This window comes from Manis javanica, chromosome 5 (assembly GCF_040802235.1).
Source record: "Manis javanica isolate MJ-LG chromosome 5, MJ_LKY, whole genome shotgun sequence".
Taxonomy (NCBI): Eukaryota; Metazoa; Chordata; class Mammalia; order Pholidota; family Manidae; genus Manis; species Manis javanica.
In genome coordinates this window covers 105,920,599-105,941,688 of record NC_133160.1, presented here as the reverse complement: position 1 = coordinate 105,941,688, position 21,090 = coordinate 105,920,599, and the positions used below count along the sequence as shown (strand labels likewise).

The 21,090-nt window shown below is 36.1% G+C and overlaps 1 protein-coding gene across 5 annotated transcripts in view; it reads left to right on the top strand.

Annotated features, from left to right (window-relative positions):
- GPAT3 (glycerol-3-phosphate acyltransferase 3) overlaps positions 1-21,090 on the top strand; it is a 57,389-nt gene that overhangs the window by 26,557 nt on the left and 9,742 nt on the right. For 4 of the 5 annotated variants that reach the window (XM_017655449.3, XM_073237361.1, XM_017655447.3 and 1 more), the window contains 4 exons: positions 12,604-12,874; positions 15,852-15,926; positions 16,425-16,514; positions 18,202-18,295. In XM_017655449.3, the coding sequence (XP_017510938.1) occupies positions 12,604-12,874; positions 15,852-15,926; positions 16,425-16,514; positions 18,202-18,295 (530 nt within the window). The remainder of the gene's footprint in view (positions 1-12,603; positions 12,875-15,851; positions 15,927-16,424; positions 16,515-18,201; positions 18,296-21,090) is intronic. The other variant, XM_037021150.2, reaches the window with a different exon arrangement.

The window sequence follows — 21,090 nt, the reverse complement described above, 5'->3', positions numbered from 1 at the left end:
AAAAATATTTTTTATTTTCTGCATAAGTAGTACATTTACATGGTACAAAAATTATAGCAACTTGGAAGTATATGCTTTGGTAAGTGTAGTTTCCACCTGTTACTGTCTACTACTGTGCCATATTAGTTTCTTATGGATCATTCCAGTTTTTATACTATTACAAACATGCTGTTATAATGCAAATGCTTATTATCTTCATGTCTCGTGAACCCCAAAGGTGATGTACAATAAGCACTATTCTGAACTGTTTTTCACTTATATCCTATAGTTCTTAACGTGTTGTTACTTAGAAAGTTCCTTCTTTTTTAATAAGAAATTACATACCCTGCATGCAGATGGTACTTTTTATCTGTAGTTCTCAACCATTTGCTGTTAAAAAAATGCTGTGATATGTGTATCTATAACATGAATTATAGGTAACATGAATTTGTGGCATGAGAGGTATTGCTCTGTCAGAGTATTTGTAATTTTGTCTATTCTTCACTAATGGTTGTACTATTTGTTCTTCCACAGGCATGTATGCAAATGCCTGTTTCTCCACAGCTTCACCAGTGGTATAAATATATGTCAAACTTTTGGATTTGTGTCAACCTGATAGGTGAGAAGTGGAAACTCAGTTTAGTCTTAATTTGCATTTCTGTTAAAGGTAGTGTGATTTTGTACATGTTTCAGGGTCCATTTGTATTTCTTTTTCTGGGAATTATCTACCTACATCTTTTAGTCATTTTTCTATTTCTCTTTGTTTTCTGTTCCGCTTTGATTTCTAGGACCTTCTCATATATTAAGGTGATTAGCTTTTGTCTGTGCTAAGATACAAATACCTTTCAGTTTGCCGTTTGTATTTTTTCCTTTGCTTATCACACTTCATACTATGCAGGTGTTTTTCACTTTAATGTACTGATACTTATCAATGTTTTCTTTTTATAGCTTCTGGATTTTGAGTTTTTTAGTACAGAGATTTTTCCTCTGCCAGGTTCAAAGGAAATGCTCTGATGTTTTCTTTGATTACTTGCATGTCTTTATTTTTGTATATTTAAATCTTTGATTCATTTATGCTGGTGTATTTGTCCAAATGACTATCCAGTTGTTGCAACACTTTTTATTAAAAATTCCGTCTATACCCTACTGATTTGCAAAGCATTCTCAATGATTTCCTGAAATCCAGTATGTGTTTGGATGTATTTCTGGACTTTCTTTTCTGTTCCATTTGTTTACTTGTCTTATGCATTACTTATCATGTTTTAATTGTTGACATTCTCCTAGATGTTTTAATTTCTGAAGGGATTGTTGTTCCCACTCCTTTTCCTTAACAGAGTTTTCCTTTTACTCTTGCTTGCTTATTTTTCCATCTTATCTTGTGATTAAGCTTGTCTATGATCCAGAGGAAATGCAACTATCTATTTTTATTGGAGTTGTATTAAATCTATGAAGTTATTGAGGGCAGCTTGCCATTATTGATTTGAGTCTTGCTTACTTTCAAAGACGTACTTTTCTGTTTGTTTAGGTGTTCTTTTGTATCTTCCGAGGTGTTTTAAAGTTTTCCTCAGATAGGTTTTGAACATTTCCTCTTAAGTTTATATTTCTGATTGCTATTATAAATGGAGTCCATCATATCATCCGGTTGTTCTTTATATATTAGAAAGCTTTTGATTTTAGTAAGGTAGAGGATATTAAAGTAAGGAATTCTTTACAGATTTTTGCAGATTTCTTTTTTTTTAGGTATGCAATTATTTTATCTTCATATAGTCATATCTTTACTACTTCTTATTCAACTTTAGTTTGTATTTTAATTTTTTCCAGTTTATACTTCATTTCTTTCACTTGTCTAATTGTGCTGCCTGCTCTTTCAGTACGGTGTTGAATAACAGTGATACCAGCTGCCATTCCTGCTGGGGATGGACTGTAGGGCTTTCCGTGTCTTCCCAGTGTCTTGTTGGCTTTGATCTACCTCTCCATCTTATGTTAAGTACTTGGTGATTCGTGTTTTGTTATTTTAAATCAAGATGAATGTTGGATTTTTCATGCTTTTCAGCATCTTTGGTGATGAATATATGTTTTCTCCCTTAAGTGTATTATGGTACACTAAAAACAAATAAAAGTTTATTTAAAAACATCAAATAAACAAGTTAAATGTAACTCTTCAGTGTGCCAAGTGGGGAAACATTAGTGGGGGCCACATGAGTAGTTTTATACTCTTGTGCTTTTGAAAAAACTAGGCAATCATGATTGAGTAGCTCTTAGGAAACCAAAGGAGATGAGAAGCCAGCATTTATTTTGAGCATAGTTCATGTATATGACATGTTAGATAGCTGTGCTGATTTTGTCCCCTTTCTGTCTATGGTGTATAATAATCTAGTTCTTCTAAAGCAGTTTTGCTGCAAAAGGGACACTTGTGAGTTTTTCTCATTTTGTATTATACTCATATTTTTTTATCCTCTCCAATCTCTCCACTTCCAGAAACAGAGAAACTTCAAACCTTGAAATAACCAAAAAGCAACCTAGCCAACAGCAGCCCCTCAGAGTATACAGCTAATTTGACTATCAAATAGATGAAATATTATCAATCATAGATGAAATTACGCATAAAGATGTTAATGCATGTCTGTGAATTCCCGATGTTTAGTACTTATTGGTAACAAGTTGGTTCTTTCATCCTAAGAATTTCTCTTTCCAAATCAGTTTAATCTGCAAAGTGAATAATTTAACATAGATCTGTTGCTTGTAGCAACAAAATGATAATGTGATTCAGAGGAAGGGCAAATCCAGTTTTGTGGGGGCCTGAAGCTGATACAATCCGGCCACCCTCTTTACGAAAGAATACACAGAATTTGGTGCTGGACCTTGAAAGGCACTGTGCAGGTGAGGAGACTGCAGCTTAACCTTACTAGGGTCACGGTCAGTTTGTCTTCAGCTCAGAGACCTTGAATGCACACTTAGGGTGATGGCTGAGGGTACAGCAGGCTGTTGGGAATAAAAGAGGTAGAGGCTGTTTTCTACAAACCCTGGCTAAGTAATGGTCCAGGTTAATGAGGTTGTAAGAGATGTAGAAGGTTTTAGGACATATCTAACAGCAGCAATGAAACAGGGTGATTATCCTTTCTAAATCTTGATTAACCTGTAAGATGCATGGGGCAGCTGCTTCTGCCTCAAAGGGACACGAAGAGTAAAAATGCTGGCAGGATATCTGTGTGGTGAAGTTACAGTCATAGGTTGGACAGAACAGCCTCTCGGGGCAGCTGGGACCCAGCTAAACTACAGAACAGGGGAAGCCTTGAGGGGGTGTTTTTTGCTGGGTTTATCTTGGGAAGGCTCAGAGACCTGATCGGATGTATTCCAGACTGTAAAAGATTTCTGCCCCAGTTGCCAAAAAAATAGTTACAATTTTCTGGAAGTCAAGTCAATTGGTGACAAGTGCATATCCAGATTAATGCTAGATGGAGGCACATACAGGTTTTCCTGTGTCAAAGTTCCATTTCTTCTCTCAATAGGACAGATACTAGGAGGAACTGCTAGTCAGGACTTTCTACTCAGCAAGGAAGAACTGGGCTGATGTGGAGTTGCTGGGAAAGATCTTACCCATTTGGGGTTTGAGGGCAAGTGTTAGACTGAGTGACATAGAATTTGAAGTTTAGGATATGAGAAGCTTTTGGTTTTGGAGTCACAGACTTGGTTTCAAATCCTGGTTCTGTTTCTTATTCTCTCTGTGGCCCTGGGCAAGTCACTCAACCCTTCTGAGCCTTAGTCTCCTCATATGGAAAGTAGGGATAATAGACAATAGCTCATAGGATTATGGGGTTGTATAGGTGGGTGTGTCAAGGATTCAGCACACAGTTCAGTATCAGGAGACATTCAATAAATGTCAGTTGTCTTCTAGTTTGGGAAGGAAGATTTAAAAATATTGATGGGAAGGATGGGTATGATTGCCTAGAGCCTCTAATTGGGTTTGAAAATTGTAGAGACTCTTAAATGCAACATTTTTCTGATTTTTAAAAAAGTGAGGCATAATCAACATACATTAAAATGCACAAATATAAAGAGTTCAGCCAGATTATTTTTATGTATTTATAGAGCTGTGTGATTAACACCCAAATCTAGCTGAAGAACAAATGCAAGATCTAAAAGTTGTTTTAAACCCCTTCGTAGCATATGTCACTCATCCCTTGGTCCCCATTATAAACTCTCTTCTGATTTCCATCATCATTAATTGATTTTCCCTAATTTTGAAATTCATATAAATGGAATCCTTTAGTAGGCACTCTTTGTATCTGTTTCTTTTTCACTCAGTATAACATTTATGAGATTTCTCCATGTTGTATGAATCAGTGGATTATTTTTTAATTGCTGAGTAGTATTCCTTTATACAAATACATAGTAATTTGTTTATCTATTATTATTTTGATCAACATTTGGGTTGTTTCCTGTTTTTATCTGCCATGAGCATTGTTGTGAACACATTTGCTTATTTTTCTTGGGTACATACCTTGAAGTGGAATTGCTAGGTCATAGGATAAGTGAGTTTATGTTTAACTTTGTTAGACACTGTTGAGTGGTATTCCAAATGGTTGTACATTCTTAGAGCAATGCATGAGTTCCATTAAGTTGCTCCATAGTCTCTTCAATTCATGGTATTTTGGGCCTTTTTAATTATAGCCATTCTGGTGGGTATGTAGTAATATCTCACTGTGGTTTTAGAAAAGAGCATTTTAAGTACTTTTTCCCATTATGTAAGGTAATACATATACTTGAGAAATTAAACATTGTGGATGTACTACTAAGAAAATTAAAAATCACCCATATGAAATCCTGTTACTCAGAAAAGACCTAATATTTTGATGTATTTCCTTATAGCTTTTGTCTATTTATATACATATTTTAAAACGTAGTTGACGTTTGAGTTTATTAGATCTGGGCTTGGACCCTGACATCTGTATTTTTATAGATTCTAAAGGTATTTTGATGTGTGGCTATACTTGAGAACTACTGAGTTAGCTCAACTCCTCTTTTTCCCTCTCTCTTAAATTTCAGTGCCTAGCCTGGTACCTGGCTCTGTCTCATAGTGGCTGAGTGATAAGCTGCCAGAATGGAGGAATGCTTTTGATTTAAGTGAGAAAATTGAGTCACAGCTAAATTGACTTTTCAAATGAGTTTCTTAAATAGATTTAAAAAAAATATAGCCTGCATTTTTAAAAAACAAAGAGAATAGTACAATCAATTCCCCAGACCCCATCACAGAAACTCAACAAGAATTTGCTTATCTGTCCTTTTTTTTCAGTTTCTCTTTTGTGGAAGTACATTTTTAGTTAAAATTTTAATTACCGATGTAGTATGTGAGCAATGTAGAAAATTAGAAAAATAAAGATAATCAATCAGAAACGCCATATTTTCATCTTCTTAATGTATGTTCTTTTATGGAAACATTTTAAAACTAATCCTAGAGATTATGTCATTTTGCCTTTACCTCAGTATGCTTCTCAAAAAATTGACTTTTTTTTAACGTAACCCTGATACCATTTTTACACTTAACTAAGTTAATAACAATAAATTGGATTTTTAAAAAGTACTTAGGAAGGAAAGCTGGGGCAATCAGGAAAACAGAAGAGTCAATGTGAAATTGTTTAATTTATGTGCTGTAAATTGCATCTTGACTAATGGCCCGGGGAATTTTTTGGACGTAGTATATCTAGAGCTTAGCCTTGCAGAGTTATAGCTGTATTATTGTCCAAAAATGTGGCAGAAAGTGGACTAGAAACTTGTGTGGTTAGGTGGCTATGTATTTGTGCGTATTAATATATTAGTATGTGTGACGATTAATGAATTGGAGAAGAATGAGGACAGAGATTGGCGACTGTTTCAGGGATTCTTTCTTGGCTCTTGCTTGTTAGAATTGTATAAAGACTTTTCAGTTTTTAACTGAACCTGAGCGATCACTCGAATACGGTCTTTCCTCTCGGAGCTTGGCTTTGAGTACTTCTGGTCTTTACACCCAGCAGCACAGGGGTACTCCTGGCTCAGCCCCACCCACATACAATTATCTTTACAGCTACTTCACCTTGGTCTCCTCTTTAATCAGGCCGATCGCGTTTATGGATCAGGAAGGTATGATATGGGGGCATGGGAGGGAAGAATGTTAGCCTGGCTTTCTTGCCAAGGGCCAGAGGCCCTCAGAGGAGCTCCTCATCCCAGGAAAGGGACCTCCCTACTGGGTGTTGGTGCTGGGACCTCTAAACTCTCCGCGGATTTGCTTAACGGAATATGAATTTTTTTTTAAAAAAAGGGAAGCAGTATTTATTTAATCCCATAGTGGATAAATTACTGAAATAGGGGACTCACAGATATTGCCTCCTTTTTTAAAAAATTGTGGTAAGAGCATTTAACATGAGATCTACACTCTTTTAACAAAATTTTAAGTGTACAATATCATATTGTTAACTATAGGCAATATTGAACAGTGGATCTCAAGTAAAATTTTTTTGATTGAAGCACAGCATAGATAGACAAGAGTGTTAAATTATAAATGTAAAACTTGATGAAGTTTTCAAAGTGAACTTACTCATATACTTCTCATCCAGATAATACAACATTACCAGGACCCCAGAAAGTTCAGCTAACGCACCCTCTCGGTCACACTTCAGGGCAAGGAAGGGTATTTTTGTTAATTCCAAACCAGCTTCAACTAAAATTTTTCCTGTAGAAATAGTGCTGAAAGACATGTCTATTATATGGTACTGCTACTATATGATCATCTATGTTTTGGGGTTAGTTAGGTTTATGATTGGATAAAATTCTAGCTCAAACAGATTTATTCAAAGTTTCCATGAGAACGTGTTTTGGACTCTGAGCTTCTTCTAACTTTTGGAATATAGCCTATTGGTAGGTTAAGGATCACCTTATATATATATATATATAAGGCTATCACCCCACTTTTAGTCTGTAGTGGATCCTGTTCCCTAATGGGTGACCTACAAAGTATGCTTTACAGCTGGAGGAAGGAAGAACTAGTGTGATTTATAAATGGGCAGTTATTCCAAGAGTTCGCTCAGCTCATTTAGAGTTAATTATATTTGAGCTGGTTTTAACTTCAGCCTGCATTTCTTTTAACAGGCTTTCCATAGCTGGTATTATTTATGTACCAGTGACTTGCTAAAGGCACAGGGGCATAGGGCACCTTGTGCAATTAATCTCTTGCATTAGATAGATACAGTTCACATTTTATTTTCACCCAAGCACAAACCTTGTTGGTAGAAGGACACAGTTCAAATGTTTTTGGCTTTACTTTTTGGAAGCTGACTTGTGTAACCAACGAAAATATTTTCTAGAATCAGGGTTTTACCGATTTCAGAAGTGATGGATTACTCTGAAGGATCAGGATTAATTTACTAAGAATTTGGGATTCCTTAATGGCAATAAAAACCATTATCCAAATTGTGTCTGTGTTGGTTAAATCTGATATGAATTTATATCTATATTTTCAAGATTTTTTCAAGTCTACTTATGAACCTTTCTTGGTGCTGTAAGAAATATTTCCTCCTTTTCTTTCTAGACTGTACTTTGATGCCTGATACATCATGAGTGTCCCCTATATGCTGATTGAGTTGAATACATTTTCTGTCAGAAGTTTGTATTTCGGGTGAATTGAATCAGTAATTCTGACATCAGGGTGTTTCAAGAAGGAAGTAACATTACATATTCAGCAGTACTTCTTTTGACATTTAATCTTGTAATTCCCATTTCTAGATTTTGTATGCCTTGGTGAACTCTAAAGCTAGTATTTGTTCATTTACAGTATGGATCTTCATCCTGGGAACAACTGTCAGTTCCATGTATCTTTCTTTTTTTGGATTATAGCACATATGTAGCCATTACCTAATTTAATAAATAGAGTTTTACAGATACAATCTATTTCTCCCCTGTATCCCTCCCTAATTCTTACCCTGCCAAGCCCTGAAACTACACCCTGATTTTGATGTTTATTATTTTTATGCATATTTTCATGCTCCCCCTGTACATGTATGTATTCTTAAATAATACATAGTATATATTGTTTTGCATTATTCCAAGTCTATAAAAATATCACCTTCCACATATCATTCTGAGTGTTTGTTCATTCTGTTTGCCAGTTTTCTATGTTGGTAAATGTTCTAGTTAACTTTTTAAAAACTCCTATGTAGTATACACTGTATGTATCCATCTTTTAAAAATAATACAAACTGCCTTTTATTATTTATTTATTCACTAATTTTTAATTGAGGTATAATGACATATAGCATATTAACATATTAGTGTCCAATTAGTTGCCCAACATGATTATTTGATATTTGTATATATTGCTATATATCCATGTACTTAATGGACCTTTCGATTGATCCCAGTATATCTATTGCCAGCAATGTGGCAAAATGTTCTTATATGTCTACGTATGCACAGTTTTATAAGACTCTTTCTAGAATGTAAGGGAAAAGCTATTCCTTAAGGTGGAATGCCAATTAATAAATGTGAAAGGAATGAAGGAGTGAGAAAATGCTATTTTAAAAGACACATAGTACCAATTTATCCAAGCAAGAATCATAATATCTGTTAATACCATTGACTAAAAAGTTTGAGGAGTAGGATATTTCTGTAGACTCACTTATATAGATACTTTTAGATAATAATTATCTACCTATTAATCAAAAAGAGAAAAATAGTAACTTTATAGTGGAGAAACCTGGTAAGCGTTAACTACTTCAAACCAAGTGATCAAAGCTAAATGTCATCAATCATGGCACAAACTGACATCACATGTGATGTATGGAGAAGAATACAGCATCACTTACATAGGATTCTGCAAAAGTGTACAACTTGCACCTAATCATGAAGAGACATCAGATTAACCCAAGAGAAATTTGGCAAAATAAATATTTTGTACTAAAAAATATTTCAGTATCTTGAAAGGCTGAGGAAGCTTTTCATATAATGGGAGACTAAAGAGATGGCATGTATATATAATGTGTAATCCTGAGTTGAATCCTGGACCAGGAAAAAATGCCCTGAAGCATATTATTGGGACCATTGTCAAACTTTGAATAAAGTCTGTAAATTAGATACTAGTATTTGCAATAATGTCAAGTCTTTTATTTTGATAATTGTATTGTGGTTTAAATAAGTGAAGCCCCATATGTCGTAAGGAAATCTGTGCTGCAATATTTGTAGGTATAAAGGGCATGATGTTTGCAATTTATTTTCAAGTGGTTTAGAAAAAATGATACTATATATATCATTTTATACATATATAGAGAGAGAACAATAAAGCAAGTCTAACAAAGTGTTGGCAATTTGTGAATTTGAATAAAGTCAACTATCATTGCAACTGTTGTGTATATTTGAAACCAAGTTGTTTTCTAGTGTGGTTATACTAATTACATTCCCCTTGTTCCAAATCTTCATCAACATTTGACAGTATTCAATTTAAAATTCTTACCAGCCTTCATGGGTATGAAATAGTATCTCACTGTGGTTTTAGTTTGCCTTTCTCTGATTATGGTAAAGGTGAACATCTTTTTAAAAATGTTTAGTCATTAAGGTTAGTCTTTTTGTGAATTGCCTGCCATACTCAGAGCCAAATTTTTTAGGGGTTTCTTTGACTTTTCCTTATTAATTATTTTATATTTCTTAATCCATTCTGGAAATTAATTTTTCATCAGCTAGATGCATTGCCAGACACTAACATACTTTTGAAAGAGGCTTAATGAAAATATAAAACTGAATTATATTTTATTTGACTTACACAGAATAAAGTAAGTCAGGGGTCAGAGAAAATATTGCACATCAAGTGTGTAGAGGCTACAGGGATGGCTTCTGTTTACAGATTTCTTCTCTCCTGGCTCAGTTAGTATGAAGCAATTTGAACTTGTGTTTGTACCTCTGGCCCCTCTGAAAAAGGTTATTGTTATAAGGGCTGTCCACTGTCTCCAGTGTGTTTCATTCAGAGATTTGCTGCATAACTTGGTCTTCCCTCCTCTTCTAGACTTAAAATAAAAATCTGTATATTGCTGAATAATGAAACTATTGCGCTGCTTAATACCGGCCAGTATTTGGCTCGAGTAACCTCTAGAGAGCAAGATGGTAATTCAGGAGCGACGCTATGGTTCGTCTGATAACACTAAGTAAACCCTTTTCATAGATTGTAAAGAAAGATTTAACCACTTAGACTTGAATACTGAAAAAGATAATCTAATGATCATTCAAGAACTTACTTTACTTTCTATCCCAGTGCATTATGCTGCCATTCCTTCAAAAAACTGATAGATTATAGCTCTTTCCATGGATGCACAAACATTTCACCAGCATAGATATTATATCCACATTCCTCATTATTTCCTTGTAAACTGGAAAGTGAGAAAATCAAAAGGGATCTTCTTGCAGGGAATCTGACATCTTAATTTCCACCTCCAAAGAAAAGACTTTTCTGTTGTTGGAAGTAAATTGCTACACACCCCAGGGGGTGGATAGTCACATCACTGATACTGCAGCTCTTCACTCCTCAGAGATCTCATCTAGCATTCTTAGTTGATAGTTAGAAATGAGTGGCCGTAGTCATTTTTCAATTAAAAAAATTTATGACACTTTAAAAATCTTTGAGTTATTTTCTTTATGGAAAATACAGTAACAGTATAAAAAGAAAAATCTAACCCTGTTGCTTCAGAATAAGCACTTAATATTTCCTTCTTGACGTTTTTTTCTATGTATATATATATTTCATGGAGTTAGATTAAAATAATAGTGTTTTAAATTGAAGTATAGTTGATATACAATCATATTGGTTTCAAGTAGACAACACAACAGTTCAACAGTTACCCATATTATTAAGCCCTCACCTCAATGAATGCAGTTAACTGTCAACATAGAAAGATGTTACAGAATCATTGGCTATATACTCCATGCTGTGCTGCCATCCCTGTGACTGATTTATGTTATGATTGAGAATTTCTGTGCCCCTTTATCCCCTTCACCCTGTCCACCTACCCCAACTCCTCCCCCATGGTAACCACCAGTCACTTCTCAGTGTCTATGAATCTACTGCTGTTTTGTTCCTTCTGTTTTGTTTTGTTTTTATATTCCACAAATAAGTGAAATTGTATGGTATTTGTCTTTCTTTGCCTGGCTTATTTCACTTAGCATAATACCCTCTCGGTCCATCCATGATGTCTCAAATGGCAGGATTTCTGTTTTGTTTTTTTTAATGGCTGAATAGTATTCCATTGTGTATATGTACCACCTCTTTATCCATTCATCTATTGATGGACATATAGGTTGCTTCCATATCTTGTCATTGCATATAATGCGGCAATAAACATAGGGGTGCATTATCTTTTCAAATCACAGGTTTTGTGTGGTACTTCTATCATAGATGTAGAATTACTACTTTGTATGGTTTTCTATCTTTAGTTATTTGAGGCACCTCCATACTGCTTTCCACAGCAGCTGCAACAATTTACATTCCCACTAACAGTGTAGGAGGGTTCCCTTAAAATACAGTTTTATTTATTTATTTATTTAAAAAATTTTTAAATTTTGATATCGTTAATGTGCAATTACTTGACAACATTATGGTTACTAGACTCCCCCTATTATCAAGTCCCCCCCCACATGCCCCATTACAGTCACTGTCCATCAGCATAGTAAGATGCTATAGAATCATTACTTGTCTTCTCTGTAAAATAGTTTTAGATCCTGCCTTTTTTCACTTGACATTCGAGTACTTACTAATGGGATGCATTATATCTCATTGGCTAGATTTTGAATGCAAAATGCTACAGTGAATACTCTTGCCTACATTTTGGATTATTTTCTTATGACAGATTTCTAGAATTGGAATTACTGAATTAGCAGCAAAACTATTTTTAGTTTCTTTATGCTAAACAGGTTTTGACAAAGTTGCTACTGGTTCCACATCATACAAATTGAGTATAAGAGTAACTGAATAGTTTTTATCACTGAAGTTTATTAAATAAAAATGTTGCTGATTTGATCATGTAAATAGGCCAGTCTTTGTCTTATTCACATTTCTTTGTTTACTAGGAAAAAGGTTTTGCTGCAATTATTACCTATTTCTATTGTTTCTGTGAATTCAGTTCATGCACTTTGCTTACTTTTCTGAAGGAGTCAGTGTTTTTCTTATTAAATAATTTTTACATATTAAAAATTTCAGCCTTTTGCCATCTGTGGCAAGCACTTATTGCCATTTTGCTTTGTTTTTGGCTTTATGGTTTTTATCAGTGGGAAGCAGAAATCTTTGTTTTTTACACAGTCTAGATCTATACTTGGGGAGAGTTTGCTTCTGTGATTTCCTTTGCTAATGGAGTGTATGAAGGAAATGCAGGCAAGAAGGTTACTGGGGCCCGGAATTCTCCGTGACTGAGTTCATTGAGTAGAGGCCATGTTATGCAGATTCAGTAGTTTTGCCTCTTTTCCCACTACACTTGCTCATCTTATATTTCTGAAATCTGCCTCAGATTTTACCTGTTACCTATTAAATTTATTTGTCTGCTGCACAGTTAAAGTTGCTCCTTTGGTCAGTTGTTCTGTCCTATGGCATTTTCTCATGTTCTGATGCTTTCTTTTAAGGTATTATCCAAAGAGATGAGTCACCCATGGAAAAAGGGCTCTCTGGTCTGCGAGGAAGGGACTTTGAGCTGTCTGATGTGTTTTATTTCTCCAAGAAGGGATTGGAAGCCATTGTGGAAGATGAAGTGACCCAGAGGTTCTCCTCAGAGGAGCTAGTGTCATGGAATCTCCTCACAAGGACCAACGTAAACTTCCAGTACATCAGTCTACGGCTCACCATGGTGTGGGTGCTGGGCGTCATAGTACGCTACTGTGTTCTGCTACCCCTGAGGTACGTCTTCTGCCCAGCAATTGGATGGCATCATTGGTTCAGCCTTCCTTTTAAATTATGTATGTAATGGCCACATGAGAATATTATGGTACTCTTCTCACTGAGAAAACACCACCGAATGTCACCCCCAGGGGAATGTATTATCTGTTCTCGTTTCACATTTTTTTCCAAATGACGGTGTGTATTCAGAACCCAGTATAGCAATCCGGATCCATGTTGTTCTGTAAGTCATAGCTAATTTGAGGATGGAGAGAGAAGGGAAGTTAGAAAAAAAGGACGAGAGAGGATTTAGTTTCACTTTCACCGAGTGTCAGCCAAGCTCTAACTGCCTCTCTTTGCTGGTCTGTAGCAGTTCATAGATGCACAGGAGAGAAAAAATTCCTGAACGAGGATACCACAGGGGAGAGCCATTTGGAAGGGTAGATTTGTTTTATCCAACTCCATATGATCACTCGCTTTTCTTATTAAACATTTGCCTTCTGGGTACCCTTTGGTTCTAAGTTTGAGTGCCGCCTGACGAGGATTTGCTCTTAAGCCTGGTTTACTGGAACCACAGTGTGGAACATAAGAGTAGAAGAGGTGACATTGGGCAGTAGGATGAAGTACAGTTGCCAAGGTGTGCTTAGCATGTGATGTGTGATGGTGGGGAGTAGGTGTGTGCACCAGTCACAATATTTTTGTTGATTGTCTTGCTTCATTTCCCTGGGACACGGCATTCTCTCAAGAGAGCTTTCCAGGCTGTTGTTACCAGCCAATTAAAATTGGCACATGAATTGAAACCTCTTTCCCATCCCTCGGGTGGCCTGTACTTGCCTCATTCGGATTTATTACAGGGGAAGAGATTGCGTAAGTATAGCAAAGGCTCATGTCTAAAAGCCTCATGGTGGGCATGGTATGTCTTTTGGGAATCATGTCAGCTGTGATAACAAAGTGAAGTTCAGGGTTTTGCATACACTTTTGCTTGAGCCTTAAGCCAGTGTTCCCAAAGTGGGTTTCATGTCCTCTGGGGAGGCATAAAACTATCCTTTGGTGTGCAGGAAAGAAATATTTGAGTTTTTATTTTTTAGAAGTTTCTAGATTATTTACAATTAAGCTTCTATTAGTTCTATTTCTATTCTTAAAAAGAAATGAAACTTCAGTGAAATTGAATATATGGATTCGTTCCTGTGTCTTGACTTGGTCCGTGGAGCAGGCACTGTATCCAAGGCAACCTGAAGGAAGAGTGAGGATTTCACAGCGCAGAGTACTTGAGAAGCCCTCATTTGTTGGTTAGCTTTCAACTGCTGTGGGTGCCCAGCAAACTGTGTTATGATTCTATTATCTAGTTTAAACCAGCACTCACAAAATAGGCAAGGGACATGAAAGATGCTTGCAAAAATCCCACAGATTTAGGTAATCCAGTATGTAAGCACCCAAGAAGAATAAAGAAATGGAAGAATTGAGACTCCTAATCTTGGTACATGCTCTTCAGTCTGAAGGAATTGTTTTGTAAGTGCTTTTTAAAAGTAGTTGCTAGAAAGTGAGTGTTTAAAAAATAGATTGTGCTAAAATTAATTGTACTGATGGTTGCACAGTTTTGTGAATATGCCCCAAACTGTTGAATTGTTCACTTTAAATGGACGAGTTGTGTGAGATATGAATTGGATTTAGTAAATAAAGCTCTTAAAAATACAGATATGACTCAAAACTTGTGTCATCTATGAGAATCCCACGTTTAGCTCATATAAACTGGAAAACAGAATTTTCATATAAACTGGAAAACAGAATTAATCTAGCCAATAAAAAATTTCAGTAGTTTTGAACCCAATAGTTGGGCATGTTAAAATGTAACCCCTTCTAATTTAATGTGTAGGAACAAGTGATTCTCATTAGGGCAAGATAGCAAAACATTGTTTTTAAACTCTTGCATAATGGACAGTGATTTGAGATTAAATAGTGATTGGCGTGAAAATATGACATCTAAAGAAAACTGAATCTAACCTTCAAAGTGCTGTGTAAAAAGTTTTAAACCAAGACTTACACCTTAATAAGGTATTTATAAGGAAGCCCCATTTATTTTAAAAGATTTTAAATGTGAACTTTTTCTTATTGAGTAATTCTACTTACTTTTCTAAAAATGACTATTTTTCTTTTGAAGTGACTGGAGCATGTATTAAAAGCACTTTTCAAAAATGTGGAGTTTAGGGGTATTGTCAGCCACTTTGTTTACTAACTTCTGAGTTATCTTGAACCATACAAAGGGACAACAGATTTGCTTTAAAGATTCCTACAGGGTGGCATAATTTGCTCTTCTTACAGTGAAAGAGCCTTTAAGTATAAGTTTCATGATATTTTTTATAATTTTAAAGTCCTTTGAGAAAAATTTGTATTGTACCCTTTTGCCCCCATTAGAAAACAGAAAAACAAGTTATTTTCAGACTTTTGAAAGATATCTCCTTTTACAACCATACCATGCCACACCAAAGTGTCGTGAACAAAATAACTACTTCCAAACTGAAGTGACTCCTTTATGTAAACTAAAATTTTCTTCTTAAATTATACAAGAAGGTAACATGTGTGTTTTTTAAAAAAAAATTAAAAGAATTTAGAAAAGCTGAAGGCCAAGACATTATTCCCTTCACTACCTGCTTAACCCTTTGATGACAGAACTTGGCAGTTTTGTAAACAAATTTCCAGGCCTTCTCTCTGCATCTGTGTATGAGACACATTCTCGCTGTTAGTTTGGAAATGATTCATACCCTGTATATTATTTTGAAGTTTACTTTGCTTGTTTTTTTCTTCTCATAATGTGCCAAGTACCATTCTTCCATGTCAGAAACTATAAATATACCCAATTCTTTTAATGGCTGCATCATATTTCATAGTGTGGATGTACCACAATTTATTTCCGGTTTTGTTATTTATGCACTTTTGGGTTACTTCCCTTCACCCCTACTCCTCAGCTTACTTGTGCTTTGCCTTTTCTTTTCCTTTTCAGGGTTACCCTGGCTTTCATTGGGATCAGTTTGCTGGTCCTTGGAACCACCCTGGTTGGGCAGCTGCCAGACAGCAGGTAAAATGTTTGCTTCCATCCGGCCATAAATAGGATTGTCCCTTTTCTTAGCTGTGTCCACAAAGAGAATATTTGATTCCTATGTATTGCATCAAATTTATGGCCTCAACACACTTATTAAGATCCTGTTTACTTCTTATTTATAGTCTTTGTTTGGTTTCCCATCCTATTTTCCTACACATTGTGAGATGCTATTTCTTACAAGTGGATAGGAAAAGAGCTCACCAAGGAATTCAAGGGGAGCAGGAGAGTATTCTCAGGCTCACAAGGCCAAGAGCAGACAAGCTTCAGCTTCTCTTGGTCAGGGGTTCATCGTGCTAGTCTAGCAGGTGGGAGCTAGTTTCCTTGACAGTTTTGTCATGAGTGAGGCCCTAAGAGCTGACTGTGCTGGTGTGTGAGAACACAGTGTGCTATTGGGAAGGCCCACACTGAAGCTGTTACCAGGTAGGCCTCAGGTGTGCCCACAACTGTGCAGTAAAGTATTTTCTTTTCCTTCAGCCTGAAGTCTGAGCTGAGTGAGCTGGTGCACCTGACTTGCTGTAGGATCTGCGTGCGAGCCCTCTCTGGCACCATTCATTACCACAACAAGTGAGTGTCAGCTGGCTCCTCTGTTAACCCAGCATTGATTTACAAAAGGGTGGGAGGCAGCCTGGCATGTAAGGGAGCTTCCAGTGTGTCCATCCCTGCTGCTTAGATTGTCACAGACATAACAATGCACAAAAACGCTTTTAAAAGACAATCTATTTGCAGGCAGAACATAATAATAAACATGTAATGACAATAACTGGACTTATATGGTGTTCAGGCCAGGCCATTTTACAGGTGAAGAGGTGCAAGCTCTGGGAGTGTTTGTCTGGGGTCACATAACTGGTGAGTGGCTAGGAGTATGAGTCATATTTTCAACTGGGTCTGTCTGACATAAACAATGATGAGGTTGACAGGCCTGTAGTGTGGTGGAAGGAGGACCACACTTAGAGTCTTGAGGCCTGGCTTCTAGTCTCAGTCATGCACTTCTAATATTCCATATCTGAGCCTTATAACAGAGCACCGTATTCTGCTTCCCTCATCCCTAGCCATAGGAGTATCAGTAGCTAAATGAAGTTATTAGCTAAGTGAAAGGGATTTCGACTGTTTTACTTTTCTGTTAACTCAATTTTAATTTTTTTACATTTAACATCATTTTTTTAAAAGTTCCAGGACAAGACTCTTTTTTACTGACTGGATCTTTCTGTCTCATTTGTAGAAGGGAAACGTTTTATCATTTGGCTTTACCATGTATTCCCAACATTAAAGGGCCCATAATTTTCTAAAATTAGATGATTTTGTGGTTGGGCTCTGTGTTTTGGGGTGAGGAAATGCTTTGGTAAAAGTGTGATCAGAAAAGATACCTTCTACAGAAATGGTGCTTTAATTACAGGGAGAGGACTTCATAACTTGCTATAGAATTGCTTTTAACTTTAAGGAAAATATGCTAAAGTTATTATGCATTGGGTTCCCTGTTCCCTTTCTTCTCTGTACAGGCCCAAAGAAAACTGTTCCGCTTCATTGGTGTCATTGGTTTCAGTACTGGTTGAATTCTAGGACAGAGTTTGGGAAACTAAACTACGGGCCCATAGGCTAAATGTGGCCCCCAATCTGGTGTTTTTTTGTAAATAAAGTTTTACCAAAACATAGCCATGCTCATTCATTTACATATTGTCTGTGGCTGCCTTTGTGCCAAAATAGCAGAGTCCTGTAGTTGTGACAAGGATTGGCTGCCTTGCAAAGTGTAAAGTGTTTACGACCTGGCCCGTGAGAGGAAAAGTTTGCCAACCTCTACTTTAGGGGATGGAAGGGAGGAAACCACAGTAAATTTGCTCTGTGGATCACCATGGAGCAACTAAAAGTGAGTCTTATGAAAAATGGAATGATATAAAAAAAACTTATGTTAAAGTAAGTGAAACTTACATATCACAACATTTATTAAGGTTATGGAATCTTTGTAATTCACTCCAATATTTTTAAATTGTTTTTTCATCATAAAAGGAAAATTTGATCATTAGAAAAAGCAACATAAATATATGTAAAGGAAAAGCCATGGTTCCCTTCTGTACTCTTACCCAACTCCTACACACTGCCTAGAGATAGCCTCTTTAAGATGGGCCCATATACTTAGAAACCTAAATTTAATAAAATCTTTTTTTTTAAAACAAAGTAAGATGAATCTCTACATGCTGTTCTGAAAAATAGTGGCCATTTTTCAAGGTTTAGTATTTACCATTGTTTGTAATTGCAGGCAGTACAGACCCCAGAAGGGAGGCATTTGTGTTGCTAACCATACCTCCCCAATAGATGTTTTGATCTTGACAACGGATGGATGCTATGCTATGGTAAGAGTGGCTCACTGATGTTTCAAGTACTAGTTGCCTATTTTGTGGATTGCTCAAGTTTTTCATTTATTTTGGCACAAATAAGAAAGTCATTTGCATATTAGAAAGTGGATTATACTACTGTAGCTATCTGTTATGTAATATATTAACTAAAGAATATATAGCACAAGAGGAAAAATGAAAGTAACCATTATATTTAAGGTAGTAAAAAATTACTGAAATGTAGATGTGCTTGAGCTTGATAGGATTTTAGGAAGTTGATTCCATCTTGCTTCTAAAATCTTAGCAATGTTTAGTAACACTGAAGTGTTCCTCCTTAGAGCTGTACAACTCCCTTACCAGACAATTAGTTCTGTCTTCCTTCAGGGGCTCATACACAATTAAAGAAATATCTGGCTCTTTAATGAAGATCAAGCAAGAAAGACAATGTTTTTACCACATTGCCTTTCTCATTTCTTGCTTATAGCCCCAAAAGAACAGTAGAGAAGAAAAGAAAACCTCAGACAAAACAAAACCCAACAAGAAACCACAAAGCCCACAGTAAAATCACTTCAAAACACCTTTTTGTGAGATGAACCACAGTCTGGCATTTTTTTCCTCCAAATCTGCGTTTTGAAACTTGTTAAGATTTCCTTTACCTCCTCTATGTATGTGTCAGGTAAATTTTGGAGAATAACTATAACTGAAGATGTTTTTTCCTGTGTGGTGGTAAATAAGCCTTAAGCTGGTGTGTGGAATAAAATCTTGGGGAACCTTCTTTCCATTTCTCATGTCGAGAACTCGGCTACAGGGAGAGCAGATGGATTTTATTTCACTGGTCAGCTCCAGCAACTGATAGAAATGGGCTGGTATGCTTTTCTGGGAAGACATTTGTAAGGAGCCATTATTATGAGTCACTGCAGGTAGGAGAACAGACACATGGGCCAATGTTTGTCTATGGGTTATACAATCATTGAGGGGGTTTTGGAGGCCTTTGTATAAACTCCTAACTCATTGCGAGATATTTATCTGTCTAAAATATAAGTTCAGATACTAACTCTTGGGCAATTAAATTTTAACACCATAGTAAATTTCTGTCATTCACAGTTAAAAAAATATCTGGCTCTTTAATGAAGATCAAGCAAGATGTTCTGAATCTTGCTTGCAACTTTTTCTGAATCTAAGGAAGTTTTAACCATTTCTCTGAAAAGACTTATGGGCACTGGTAGTTCAAAACCTTCTTTAATTAGGAGTCAGTTTATAGTTATGTACTCTTTTTTTTTAGGAAACCACAACAACATATGCATACATCAGATAAACACAATTTTGTGTATAACTTCAAGAATGTTTATGGATTCTCTAGAAAGCCTGTCCAAGGACCATCATGTAAACAACTCATGATTGACCCCCAGTGGTCCTTCGTGTATGTAATAATTCCTTCCCTTCATGTGGACAAGCATCTTCATGTCCATTAGATTCTACGTTCCCTGTAATTCAGTGAGGTTAGGGCTGAGATTTTGTTACAGATGAGAAAGAAGAGATTCGGGCATTATAACCAACTTGCCTTGTAATTTTGTGTTTCTGAGACCATATTTATTCTGTGTGCTGGTCAGCAAAGAGCTGACTAGAATTCATTTGTGTCACAGAATTTTTTTGGCATTTTCCATGCTTTTTGATCCTGTATAAGTGCAATTACAATGTTAGCCAAGGTTTAGAAAAACACAGTACCTGTGGACTTCCCAGTGGGCTGAGTGATAGAAGCCTAAAGCCAGCTGGATTTAAGTCAGTGGCGGTGTGGGAGGAAGCTACTTCCAGAGGTCACAGTTGGCCTCATTTGGCTAAACATAAATGTATATCTGAAGAACATTCAAGATCTGTTCTCAGTGGCTTTTCAGTCTTTTTGCTCCAAAACAAATACCTCTACTTATTTCTTTTATTTAGAAATATTTTCTAACTTGCAGAGAAGTTGTAATAATAAAAATGTTAATTAAGTTTCAATATGCCCTTTATTTTATTCATATTCTCATCCCTATAATACTTCTAAAATTGTTCAGAATTGCTTCACCTGTTTTACTACAGAAAACAAATGCTAGAAATGAAAAGAATTCAGGATTTTTGCACATCTTGGTACCCCATCTGAGATGGAGGGTGTGTGGTCAAACACTCTCTGAACATTTTTCGAATTCTTACCCCCTTCCTTCAGTGTTGTTCTTTTTTTCATTTGAAATACAGTTGGGTTTGTTTCTTTCAGTTTGCTAGTCCCATCCTGTTGACTTATTTTTTTGAATATGTTGGGCATTAATGGGCTTCCATATGTTAAAACTAAACAAAAAAAGGTATTACTCAGAGAAGTGTCCCTCCCTCCCATGTCCATTCCACCCATTCCTTCCTACCCTTGTCGGTTTCTAACTGATTTGGTTATTCTCTCTTTTTGTAGAGATGAACAAACATGCATATATTTACCTTCTGTCTTAGACAAAAGGTGGCATACTGTATTTACTCTTTTGCAATTTGCTTTTTCACTTCACAGTATCTCCTGTAAACCACTCCTTAGGAGTTACAGAGCACGACTGTGTTCTTTTCTCAGCTGCATGGTCCTCCCTGTGTGTGTACCATTGTTTGTTCATCTAATTTCCTATGGCTGGACATTCAGATAGTTTCCAATATCTCACAACTATGAATAATGCTGTAGTTCAAACCTTGTATATATGTATTTTCATTTTTTTGAAGGTATTTCTTCAGGGTAAATTCCTGGAAGTGGTATTATTGAGTTGACAGTTCCATGTACATATAGTTTTGATAGATACTACAAAATT